This window comes from Myotis lucifugus, unplaced genomic scaffold (assembly GCF_000147115.1).
Source record: "Myotis lucifugus unplaced genomic scaffold, Myoluc2.0 scaffold_389, whole genome shotgun sequence".
NCBI classification, from domain to species: domain Eukaryota; kingdom Metazoa; phylum Chordata; class Mammalia; order Chiroptera; family Vespertilionidae; genus Myotis; species Myotis lucifugus.
The window spans coordinates 93,728-106,504 of record NW_005871437.1 but is presented as its reverse complement, the minus strand read 5'-3'; the positions used below and the strand labels follow the sequence as shown (position 1 = coordinate 106,504).

General features: G+C 54.2%; 1 protein-coding gene across 1 annotated transcript; it reads right to left on the bottom strand.

The window, feature by feature from the left end:
• Window positions 1-332: 332 nt before the first annotated feature.
• Window positions 333-7,468, bottom strand: ZNF683 (zinc finger protein 683). The gene is given in 10 exon segments (XM_023743435.1): window positions 333-519; window positions 601-755; window positions 1,966-1,999; window positions 2,001-2,296; window positions 3,331-3,459; window positions 4,316-4,995; window positions 6,598-6,654; window positions 6,657-6,689; window positions 6,692-6,803; window positions 7,355-7,468. Coding segments are annotated over 10 exon segments (1,797 nt in total).
• Window positions 7,469-12,777: the final 5,309 nt, after the last annotated feature.

Below are 12,777 nucleotides of genomic sequence, written 5' to 3'. Positions count from 1 at the left end.
AGAGCGGACTGAGGGGTCCCGGGTTCGATTCCAGTCAAGGGCATGTACCTTGGTTGCGAGCACATCCCCAGTAGGGAGTGTGCAGGAGGCAGCTGAATCGATGATTCTCTCTCATCGATGTTTCTAACTCTCTATCCCTCTCCCTTCCTCTCTGTAAAAAATTAATAAAATACAAAATCGACACATTTTTATGCTCCGAGACACTCACATCTCACATACGCGTATTTTAATATATACTACACTCTCCGACAGACAGACAGCTACACACACACACACACACACACACGCGCGCGCGCGCGCGCGCGGGCACCCACGCGGCCCTCCTCCATCCCTCACCTATCCCGGGCTCTGGCCTCCTCCGGGGTCCGCTTCCCCCTGCGCACCCCTAACCCGGCCAGGCGACGGACCAGGCGGAGCCCCAGGCCCTCGCGCCGCTCGGCCATGGCGAGGGCAAGGCCCCGGGCTCGGGACGTCGGGGCACCTGACCGCTTCGGGCCGCCGGGCCCACCCGGATCCGCTCTTTAGCGGAGAACCGCCTACTCCGGCCCGGCCCCCAGAGCAAACAGCCGTCCCGCCCGCCCGCGAGCCGCGGGGACCCACCCAGATGCTGCCCGTACCCGGGGGCAGCGAGTGCGCTTTGTAGGGGCCGCCCGGACCCGGCGACAGAGCCCCTTCTCCCCCAGGCCCTGCCCGCGCGCCTCGGGGTCTCCTGGGGGCGCCAGGGCCCGCAGATACCGCCACCCCCGAAGCGGGGTCTACACGAGGAGGGTGGGGAAATAGGCATCGGGGTGAGCTGGGGCCAGGGGGCGGGGCTGAGCGCAGGGTCTTTCCCTCCCCCACGAAGGAGGGGCTAGAACGCAGGGGCGGGGCCGTTGCTGGAATGGGCGTGGTCTCGTCGACTGGGCGGGGCCTTACCCCGTGGTTGTCACCTGGCGTGGGGGGGCCAAAGCGGTGACTGGGTGGGCTTGGAACCGGGACCTTGATTACCGGTGGGGGCTGAAGCCGACCCTGCCATTGTCAGCCGTGGTGGCTCTCCGGTTCTCTGTCCTGGAGATGGACACGGCCATAATCTCCACCAGGACCCCTGGGGAAACCGCTCTGAAACCACATGGTTGGGAATGGCGCCCTGCTGGAAGATGTCCAGCTATTGTTGTTTAATTACAGCTACTGTTTGCTGAGAGATAGCCTGGACCTGCTGCCTCCCAGCTGCTGCCTTCCCACCTGCTGCTGCCTCTGTAACTCTCGAGTGCGGGTGGGGGACACCTTGCCCCTCTGAGGGGATCCTCTAGGACTGCGGAGAGAAAGGCCACCAGGAGGGGCCCAGTTCCCCAGGCTCTCTTTGCCGGTTCTTCTCTGCCTATAGTCCTTGCAGGGCCTCTACCCCTTCCCTGAGCCCAGCACTCCTTAGCCCTTTGCCCTCTGTGGTGCCTGTCCTGGCACATGGGACATCATGCTTCTGGGTCATGGTGGACACTGACATCCTGCGTTCCTGCCCATCTACCCACACAGGGGGCTCAATCCTGGCATGCACAGGCCAGGCATGGCAGGGAGTAACCAGCTGAGGGGCACCGTGGCCTCCTAAGAACTAAGACAAGAGGTGGTGGGAAGCAGCAGACAGACATCTGAACAGATGAGAGAGCAACATGCCCCTTCTTGGCAGCACAGTCTGCACCTTGCAGAGGCCTGGAAGGCTGGACTGTCCATCGGTGAGCCGAGATGAAGGACCTGGTCCCAAGAGGGGGCAGAGCCCAAACCCAAGCCTCAGGTGGTGACTGCAGGCACCCCTCCATGTGTGGGCAGCACAGGCTCTTCCTGCCTGTCTTGACCTGCTCCAAGGTGAGTTGTGAAGTCTGGCAAATACACGGCGGCTTCCCCCTTCACTGTTAAAGCTCAAGAGGCCTCAACTGGTTAGAGAGAAAATCCTTTAATCGCTCTGCCCCTGCCCCTCCCCAGAGCAGTCCTGACACCACGGCTCAGGCTGGCTGCCCTTGCTTTCCCAAGATGCTGAGGACACCTTCATCTTGTCAGCTTCCTGGCCCACCTGCCTCTCTGATGGCACCATCACAAGATCTAGTGCCCCTTGGTGCCACCCGGCAAGGCAGGTGAGAGATGCCAGAGGTAGGTGGGTATGAGCCAGGCTGCAGGGCAGTGGAGCATGCAGCCGATGGTGCAGCTGCAGGTGAACGTTCTGGGTGAAGCGACTCGGGCAGACACTGCACTGGAAGGGCCGGGCCCCCGAGTGCAGGCGCAGGTGCGTCTTGAGGTTGCTGGAGCTGCTGAAGCGCTTGTGGCACGTCTGATGGGAATGAGCACTGGCATCAGTTGTGCCCACCCAGCTGGCTCAGGATCTCTGCTCCCCTTCCCCACTCCCTCCCCACTTCCCTGTAATACAGACTCTGAAGCTGTCCCTCCTCCCCCCGACACACACACACACACCACCCCAGGATTCCACCCTGGGACCCACGGTGTCTGGCACATTGGAGCCAGGCAGACCTGGTTGGTATCCTGGTTCTTTTATTTCCTGCATGGCCTTGTGTAGGTGACTTCCCCTCTCTGAGCCTTGTCCACCTTATTGGTAACATGTGACTGTTAATACTTAACTTCATCGGTATGATAGACTGAATGAGGTCATCACATGCAACCTTTATGAGTGGGGCTGCCGCTTCCGTGGGTATAATTAACATTTACTGGGAGCAGCCACAGGCTAGGAATTGGTCTCGCGTAGTCTTCCCCACGACCCCGAGGAAGCATGACTAAGTACTAGGGCAACCCCTATAGGACAGTGAGAAAGCAGAGGCTCAGGGGATTGAACCACTGGCCCAAGGCCCCACAGCAAGTTGGAGGCAGAGCAAGGATTTGAACCCACTTCGCTCAGACTCACAGCCACTGTGCTGCTTTCATTCTGTTTGTGTAAAACAGGGCAAGAGTCCCTGCCCTCTGACCTCCCAAGTGGGGACTGCGGAGGCTCAAAGAGGGAGAGAGCCAACCTGGGGCTGATGTTATTTATATGCAGTGTTTGTGTGCTTTGTACACCTTATGCCATTAACTTCTCCAGCAGGAAAGAAGGTAATAGGTATCCACCCCCAACTTTACTATCCTCCCCGCACAGACTTACACCTCTATTCCCCGCCCCAGACCCCAGGAATGACCTCCAATATCACTTCCTGGCCCTTCGGGGCTCAGAGGGGTCATTTTCATGCTCCCCCCCTCCCTCCCTGCCCACCCTCGTCTCAGGAGGATTGGGAATGGAGGCCACAGGGCCCTCCCCCAGGGGTCTGGAACTCCTTTCTCACTTGCCTGCAGGAGTGCAGGAGGGGAGAAGGGTCTCACCAGGCACTTGTGGGGCCGCTCCCCAGTGTGCACCAGGCGGTGCTTCTGCAGGTGGGCGAGCTGGGTGAAGCTTTTCTGGCACAGGGCACACTGAAACGGCCGCTCCCCGCTGTGTACACGCAGGTGGACCTGAGCCAGGTATGGAGGAAATGCTGCCAACTGCCCAGAGCCCCAGCAGGGCCTGGGGTCCTCTCTGAACCTCTACCCACATCTCCACAGGAACTCATTCTGGCATCAAGGCCTCTCAAGCCCCTCACCTCTCTGTCACTCCCCCCTCAGGGCCTCTCTTCCATCCCCCAGGTACCCCCTCTCTCTGTTGCCCTGGGGGAGGGAGGTGGCGGTGGTCAGAAGGCCAGGGAAGAGGGAATGTATCTCCTGAGCAGTGCTTCTCAAAGTGTGGTCCACAGACCAGCAGCATCAGCATCACCCGGAAGTACATTAAAACATTAAAAATGTAGATTCTCAGGCCCCACGCTGACCATCTGAATTAGAATCCCTGGGCTGGGGCCTAGGAATCTGCATGTTTACTAGCTCTGTTGGTAGTTTGAGGCTCATTAAAGTTTGGGAACTCATGCCTGAGGATCAAGAAGGCATCTCCCTCAATAATCATAACCTTTCCTCAACTTCAGCAATGCCAATTTATGCATAGCGCTCATCTTTGCTGACATGGAGGTGTGCCCATGGTCGCCCCCTGGTGGACGCCAATGGCACTGGGCGCTGGTTTGTGGGATCCCACTTGACAAAGGCTGGTCCTCAGTTCTATGGGTCTCACTAAGATCTACCCGTTCGCCCACTGAACTTCAAACAAGCAGACAAACACGAGGAGATATAACTGGGAATCTAGAAAAAAAGGCTGTTCAGGAAAGGGCTTTGCACTAGATGCTGAGAGACCGAGATCAAGGCCTAAATTCACCATTAAATTAAAAGATGCTGGGGATTGGGGGGTAGGAGGGGGGGCGGGCAGCGGAGCCCAGGAGGCCGATACCTTGAGGTTGGAGAGCTGCCCGAAGCTCTTGCTGCACACGTTGCATTCGTACAGGATTTTGCCATTCTCTTTCTTCAGCGGGTAAGGCAGGGCTGCGCGGGAGCCCAGTGGGGCCCGCTTTGCTGGAGCCGCCCTGCCAGCATGTTCCGGCGCTGGGGAGTAGGTCCTGGCAGCTCCAGGGCCTGGAATTGGGGCCTGGGACAGTGGGGTTTGACCAGGGGCTTGAGAGGCCCCTGGGTAGGGACGCAGGGTCTCCCCCCAGGAGCTGTGGTGCCCAGGCTCACTGACACTCAGCACACTGGGCACAGCCCTGGTGGGGTAGGAGGTATCTTGGGGCAACATGAAGAAAGGGTGGCATTGGACAGAAGGGGCCCCATAGGTGAACAGATAAGGTGGGGCCAGGAGAAGTGGATATGCAGGGCAGAGGGGGTGAAGGCGGAATGGGAGTTCTTTGGAGATGGGTATGGGTGGGGGGCAGGGGCAGAAAGCCAAGGAGCTGGAGCACTTTCCATTCTGCCAGGGGTTTGGGGAGGAGCTGTTGTGAGGAGAGAAGAACGGGCAGGGGGCCTCCTCATCAGCTCGTTCCTGCTGGCTTCCCATCGTATCCCTGCTCAGAGGGGACGTGGCTGTGAGTCTGTCGTCATCGGTGGAGCTGGCATGCGGCCCTGGTGACTGGCGCTCTGAGAAGGAAAGGGAAGCCAGTCAGGGCCCCACAGGCTGGGCCAACGTGCTGCTCCCATCTAGCCTGCCCCCTGGGGTTGGCGACTGGACAAGACCTTTCCCCTCGCTGGACTTTACTGTCTGCAATCACACTTGCCAAGAAAAGCGGCCAGTATTGGGGCCGTGCGGAACAACTCTAGGGAGAGGAAACCACTGAAGAAGCCTGTTAGACAGCCACGTGGAGCAGCCCAGTGGGCGGTTGGAGTGTCAAGGCGAGGCCCGAGCTGGAGATATACATTTGGGTGCCTGGGGCCCAGATGATATCACCTGAGGATGACACTAGGTCTGCTGTGTCCAAAATGGACACCTGAGACGTATCCACACTGAAATTAATTAAAATAAATACAATAAAAATTTCAGCTCCTCGGTGGCACTAGCCACATTAGAAAAGCTCAGTAGGTATGAGGTATGATATTAGACAGCACAGGCATAGAACATTTCCATCCTCGCAGGAGGTCCTAGCACACAGTGCCACTCTAAAGAGAACAGGAGAGCAGAGGGAAAGAGGAGGAGAGAGGAGAGGAGGGGAGGAGGAGGGAGAGAAGGGAAGGGAAGAGGGCTCTGGACCGAGTTCCGGAACAGGTGAATATTTAGGAGGTAAGTAGAGAAGAGCTTTGCAAGGGGACTGAGATACAACAGACAGTGAGGTAGGAGCTAACCAGGCGTGATATGAAGTAAAAATCATATATATATAATAAAAGTGTAATATGCTAATTAGACCGGACAGCCGAACGACCTTCCAGACGTCATTCTGGACATCCTTCTGGACAAAGCCACCATGGCGGGGGCTGAGGCAGAGGTGGTTAGGGGCGATCAGGCAGGCAGGCGAGTGGTTAGGGGCAATTAGGCAGGCGGGCAGGCAGAGTGGTTAGGAGCCAGCGGTCTAGGATAGCGAGAGAGTGCAGGCCGGCTGAGGAACACACACACACACACACACACACACACACACACACACACCGTGCATGAATTTCGTGCACTGGGCCTCTAATATATATAGTCTGCTTGAATTCTCATTCATTCACTCAACCAACTTTATACTGAGCTGTTTTGCTCCGTGCTCTTACAGGGGGTTGGGGTAAGGGCTAAAGGACACAACCATACAGTCCCTGCCCTCCAGGAGGTCACAGTGGCCTAAGGGAATGGTGTATTAAAATGCAACAAGCCTAGAACATAGGGATAGTGAGAGCTGACTTTTATGGAAGAAGAAACTGGCCTCATTGATGTTCCCAAGGTCTTTGCGCTAAAAGAGCAGCACCGGACTCCACCCCAACTCCCAGTCAGTGCCCCTCACTCATGACAAAGACTCCTCTAGCTCAAAGAGGTGGGCAAGTGCCATCCTCACAGTCTACACCAGATCCCACTGCCCACCTCCTCTGACTCAGGTGTCACCGCCTTGAGAGCCCCCTGCACCCCTAGGTCAGGACTCCAGGCCAAAGTGTGCTAGTCAAGTGTGCCTGAGGCTCTGTCCTTACCAGTGACACTGGGTCCCCTCCCCCTTCCACCCTGAAGCCTAACAGCGCCCCCACCTCAGCCTCCACCAAGTGCAGCCCTGGGGCCTGGACTTACTCGTGTCTGGGAGTCCTCTCTGAGGCCCTGTGGGGCTGTGCCCGGGGGTGCCAGCTACAGGGACATAGGCAGAGATCCAGGCTCTGGGGCAGGCCAACAGGGCAGACCTGGCTGGTGTCAGTGGCAGGGGGCACAGCCAACTGGCACAGGATGGGCCGTGGATGTCCACTGTGTCTGGAAGCGGCCTGCAGGCTGGGAACACCTGGAGGGCAGGGGGCAAGGGGCTGGGGGCTGTGACTCCTGGGTCCCTGGGATGATCCCACCCCTAGTTTGGTTTCCAAAGCAGGAGGAGAAGCTAAGAGCCCTCACCCTCACTATATCTGTCAGTCAAATGGCTTCCCTTTCCCTCACTCAGAGATTCCTTTCCCCGGGGACTCTCATGCCTACCCAGGATCACCTTCCCGCTGCCCCTAGAGCCCCTTACCTAGCATTCTTCCCACCTCCCTTCCTACCCACCCTGGTCCCACCATGTCTCAGACCATCTACTCTGTTTTGAACGGAGCCAAGGACAACTTGAAGAAAATCCTCATCAAGACTGTAAACCCACCCTGGCCTGTTTGGCACAGGAGAGTCTGGCCCCCAGGGCACGGGAGAGGGTGTCTGGCACCTCAAGGGCCCATCCCCATGATGCGCTGGGGCTGGGGCAGGAGTGCTTAGGACCAGGGGACAATGGGAACTCAGGTCCCTCCAGATTCCCCCCACTTCCTCCTAACGTCCCCTCCCTCCATAAGCAGGGCTGCGATCCCACCTTACCTGGTCATCTTGGCAGGACTGGAATTCCAGGCTGGGGGACAGGGAGCTCCCTGTGCTCCTCAAGGGCTCGGTCTTGTGGCAACAACCCAATTCTGGAGCAGGTCCCCCCTTCATGCCGCCACTACCTGCTGGGAAGACAAGTCAGTCACAGGTGAGCAGTAAAGGTCCTCCAAATGGCATGGCTTCCAGGGCTGGCTCTCCCATTAAACCATCGTGTGACCTTGAGCCAGTCACTGCCCTCCCGGCCTCAGTTTCCCTATCTGCAAAATGGGCGGATTGGACCATTTGATGTGTAAGGACTCTCTCAGTGCTGACATTTAGAAGCCAATGATGTGCTCCTGGTAGGTGCAGGAAGAGGCTCGAGTGGAGACTAGCCAATCAGAGGTGAGGAGCGAGGAAGAGAGGAGAGAGGAAGGTCTTCATGAAGGTTATTCCCAAGTGAGCTCAGAGATCTGAGGGAATATTCCAGACTCCTTGGGGCCACAGGGAACTGGGAAGCCACTCTCCTCCATGCTGGGAGGGACTCATGACTCCATGACTACCCACCACAGGCTCCCCGCCAAGGGAAACTGTCCACCAAGCAGAGCCCCTGCATCCACTCATCCACACAGCTTTTCTGGGCAGCTACGGAGGTCCCAGAGCCCTGCCACCCAGACTGCCCCCTCAGCTCTCTCCCCAGGGTCTGTCTAAGAGAGTGGCCTGCCAGGAAGATGCCCTGAGCTCAGCTGTCTGCTCAGTCATCTCCTCGCTTCTCTGCCATCTTTCACTGAAGGCCGCAAAGCACGGGACCACCTCAGCTCAACACATGTCCCAAGGCCCTTCCCCTTCCCCTTCCCCTCAGTAACTACCCTTCCCTCTTTACCCCACGTGCTCCTGGGCACCCCAGCACCCACCACAACACAGACTCCTGCCCTCTTCCCCAACTCCTTCCAGCCCTGCCCAGGCCTCAGAGCAAACACCCCAACGGAGGGGCCTCCTGCTTGAGGCTCTTCACCTGGCTCTGCGGTCCCCTCTGGCTGGGGAAGGGGGGAGGAGGGCTGGCGGCCGGGGCAGCCGCTGCCTGTGGCTGAAGCCCCAGTGGCTGCAAGAGCTGATGGGAAGGTGCTACATTTGACTTCCTATTTATTTGCCACAAATAGGAAGAAGGGGGCAGGCAGGCAGTCTAGGGCCCTGTGAGATCTGACAACAGGGGGGACGGGGGGGCGGGGGGCGCCCCCCCAGCCTTTATCTACATGTGGCAACTCTACAGGACCACCATGATGGGTGTTTGTTTTGTTTTTGTTTTGGAAACACGTTAGGGATGTATTGAGCATCCCTTCCTGTTTTCAGCTCTAAGTCAGTGGTTCTCAGCTGGTGGCTGAGTGCCCCCTCAGGGACACCAAGTTCTTACAAGGGGTCAGAGGTGCTTTATGTGCAGCAAACGCTCTCCGTAGACTGAATAATAAAATGACGGGCATAGAGATGTACTCCGTCCAAATGCATGTGTTTGTCACTCATTGAAAGTGGTTTTTGGGCCACTATGAACTGGGCCACTGAAATGTCAGTATCTGGGGGTGAGGAGGAGGAGGGGGTTGCTATCTGGTTCTCAGAGAAGACCGAGCAAGAGAGGGACAGAGAGGGCTCAGAAGCTGGAGCTGGGGTCCTTCTGGGGACGGGGCCCAACTGAAACAGAGATGGACAGTGATGACGACAGGGAAGACAGGTGACAGCAGGGACAGGAACAGGCAGAGACGAGAGCAGGCAACAGAAGGATCCTGGGTGAGACAGAGAAGACAGCGGGAATCTGATCTCACAGAGGAGAGGGCAGGAGGCAACACACGTCTTCCTCCTCCTGTCCCATCTCTGATCTCCCTCTCCTGGAAATCCTTTCTCTAATCCGGGTATAGTGTGGAGGCCGCAAGAGATTATTCAAGAACACAGAGAAATGCATGCTTGTGAGTCATGAATATATAAAACAAATAGAGATTTTAAAAAATGGAAGCTCCCCTCCACAATTTCCCAGTGGTCAAAGGAATTGTTTTGTGTTTATTCTTCCAGACATTTGTCTATGAACCTATGAACAGGCAGATGGACTTTTAAATTTTGCTTTAGATAAAAATGAATTATGCGATGCATATTGTTCTTCAGCTTTTCCTATCCAACAATCTACCATGGCCATAATTTCATGCCAGAACACAGACATCTACCTCCTGGTTTATATATATATTATTGATTTCAGAGAGGAAGGGAGAGGGAAAGAGAGATAGAAACATCAATAATGAAAGAAAAATCATTGATAGGCTGACTCCTGTACACCCCCTACTGTGGATCAAGCCTGCAACCGGGCATGTGCCCTTGACCAGAATTGAGCCCGGAACACTTCAGTCTGCAGGCCGATGCTCTATCTGCTTAGCCAAACCAGCTAGGGCTGCCTCCAGATTTTTCTTGACTATGTAGTACTCTGTTGCAGGAATGGACATAATAGATAGCATTCTTCTATTGGTGGACTCCAATTTTTCTCTGCTCCACACAAGACTGGAAAGGACCTCCATTCAGAAATAATATGCAGAGTGGTTAAGAATATTAGCTCTTGCCCTAACCGGTTTGGCTCAGTGGATAGAGCATCAGCCTGCGGACTCAGGGGTCCCAGGTTCGATTCCGGTCAAGGGCATGTACCTTGGTTGCGGGCACATCCCCAGTGGGGAGTGTGCAGGAGGCAGCTGATTGATGTTTCTCTCTCATCAATGTTTCTAACTCTCTATCCCTCTCCCTTCCTCTCTGTAAAAAATCAATAAAATATATTTTTAAAAAAGAATATTAGCTCTGGCCGAAACCGGTTTGGCTCAGTGGATGGAGCATCTGCCTGCGGACTCAGGGATCCCAGGTTCGATTCTGGTCAAGGGCATGTACCTGGGTTGCGGGCACATCCCCAGTGGGAGATGTGCAGGAGGCAGCTGGTCGATGTTTCTCTCTCATCGATGTTTCTAACTCTCTATCGCTCTCCCTTCCTCTCTGTAACAAATCAATAAAATATATATTTTTTAAAAAAAGAATATTAGCTCTGCTGGATTTAACCCTAGCTCTGTGACCTTATGGCAAGTCATTTAACTTCTCTGTCCTTCTTTTCTCATCTGTCAAATGGGGATAATAATAGTTTTTGCCTCACAGGGTCCTTTTGAAGATTCCTCAAGATCATTCACATCGAGCTCTGGTCCATAGCAAGCACTTGACCAATGTGGGTTATATTGTTAATATTGGACATCCATCTTTGCCTAGGTAGGCAAGTGTCTGCAAGTCAACTTTCTAAAAGTGTTTAAATTGTGATGGCTCTTTCTGGCTCACTTTGGGAGACCAGAATCTGGGCAGCACACACTTTTACAGACGAACTACATTCCGTTTTATTGCTTTGTTCATTAACGCCTGTTTGGAGACCATTGGTCTCATCCAATGCAGTCTTCCCCAGTCTCCACACCACAATAATCACTGCTCTAAGCACTCCACCCTCGCCACGTGCCAGGAACCCTGCCAAGCACTTCGACACAATGACCCTGCAAAATGGATGCAATTATCCCCGCTTTACAGGCAAGAAACTGACACTCTGAGAAGGAAAGCGATCGACTCAAAGTCACATGACCTAAGTTGGGGCTATGACATCCCCGGAGGGGAAGGAGAGCTCAGGGAAGAGTTGCTGGAGGGGGTCCGATGAAGAAGTAAAAAGGGCCACAACTGTGGTATAGTCGAGTCTGGATTCCCTTCGGGAGCCAAAGGACCCCCAGGAAAATCAAGATGGACGGAGACCCAAGTTAAGGACTGGGGAAACGAACAAGTGGAATTAGCATCTGGCACCCTGCAAGCACTTCAAGAGCCTGTCCTTCATTCACTCACTTGTTCATTCACATATTTCTTTCTTTAATTTATTTATATATATTTTTGGTTATCCTCACCCAAGGATATTTTTTCCTGTTGATTTTTAGAGAGAGTAGAAGGGAAGGGGAGAGACAGAGAGAGAGAAACATCGATGTGAGAGGGACACATCAATTGGTTGCCTCCCACATGCCCTGAACAGGGCCAGGGATCGAGCCTGTAACTGAAGTACGTGCCCTTGACTAGAATTGAACCCAAGATCCTTCAGTCTAAGGGCTGATGCTCTAACCACTGAGCAAAAGTGGCTGGGGCCATTCACACATTTCTTGATTGCCAACTATGTATCTGGCATTGGACTAGTTGTTGGGAATATAGCCCATAGGAACATGACCCAGACCTTGGAACTTACATCCAGTTATCAGAAGGCTTGCTGGGTGTTGCTGAAATAGAAAGTGATGTACAAGCATCAGGGCGTATTATTTTTGGGTGAGGGTTCAGGAAGCGAGATACAGGCAAGGTGTCAGGCTGGCTTGGTCAGTAATTAAGAGAAGGAATAAGACTACAGGCAGAAGCCCTACTTCCTTTTTGAAAACCTCAAAAACTCTCCAATCTGTAGCCACTGCCATGCCAGTCTTGAGGCCAGCCAGCTGTGCTACCCGCCAGCTTAGTGTGTGGGTCACGGAGCTCTGTTGCATGGATATTTCTGAAGGGCACCAGAGAAGGAGTCCAGGAGGGGGTCTGGGTCCATCATTGTTCCAGAAGGTTAAGGGTCTGTGTGTGGACTCTAAGGGCAGGGCTGAGGGTGGGGAGCTCAGCCCAGTCCACAGTGCTCTCACCTCACCTTGCTCTGTGGTTGACACCTCCCTCCCTCTGCCTGACACCCACTTAGCTCATGTCCCCAGCTGCCAGTCTATCAGATGCAATGAGTTGGCTTTGGCTTCACACCCTAGGGTGGAGAGATCCTGAGATAGGGTGCGCCAGCTCTCACATTTGCAGAAGGGACCTCAAGACTCTTGCAACTTCCCCTGTACCCACCTTGACTTTCCAGTCCTGTGGAAAAATTTGCAGATATGTCTTCAAATGAATTCTGAGGTCATCTCATCCATCCTCTCCTCTACCATTCTAAGAAGATAGGAGGTAAAAAGGGGTTGCAGTAGCTGGGATTCAAATCCACTGGAGCTAATATACTCTTAACTACCATGCAACACTGCGTACCATGTACATGGATGCTCTTTCCAGCCTTGTGTGAAAGAGGGAACATTTGAAGTCCATATATATGTCCACCATTAGAGGAATGCTACACATTATGTATGGCCATGAAATAGAATACTATACAGCCATGAAAAGAACAAAGGGTAGATTTATTGAGTGCCTCCTATATGCCAAATGTCTTTACAATTATCTAATCTTTCTCAAAATCTTCCATGGTAAGAATTATTCATGTCCCCGTTTTTGTTGTTGTTTTGTGTGTGTGTGTGTGTGTGTGTGTGTGTGTGTGTGTGTGTGTGTGTGTTTAAAATATATTTTTATTGATTTCAGAGAAAAAGGGAGAGGGAGAGAGAGATAGAAACATCAATGAT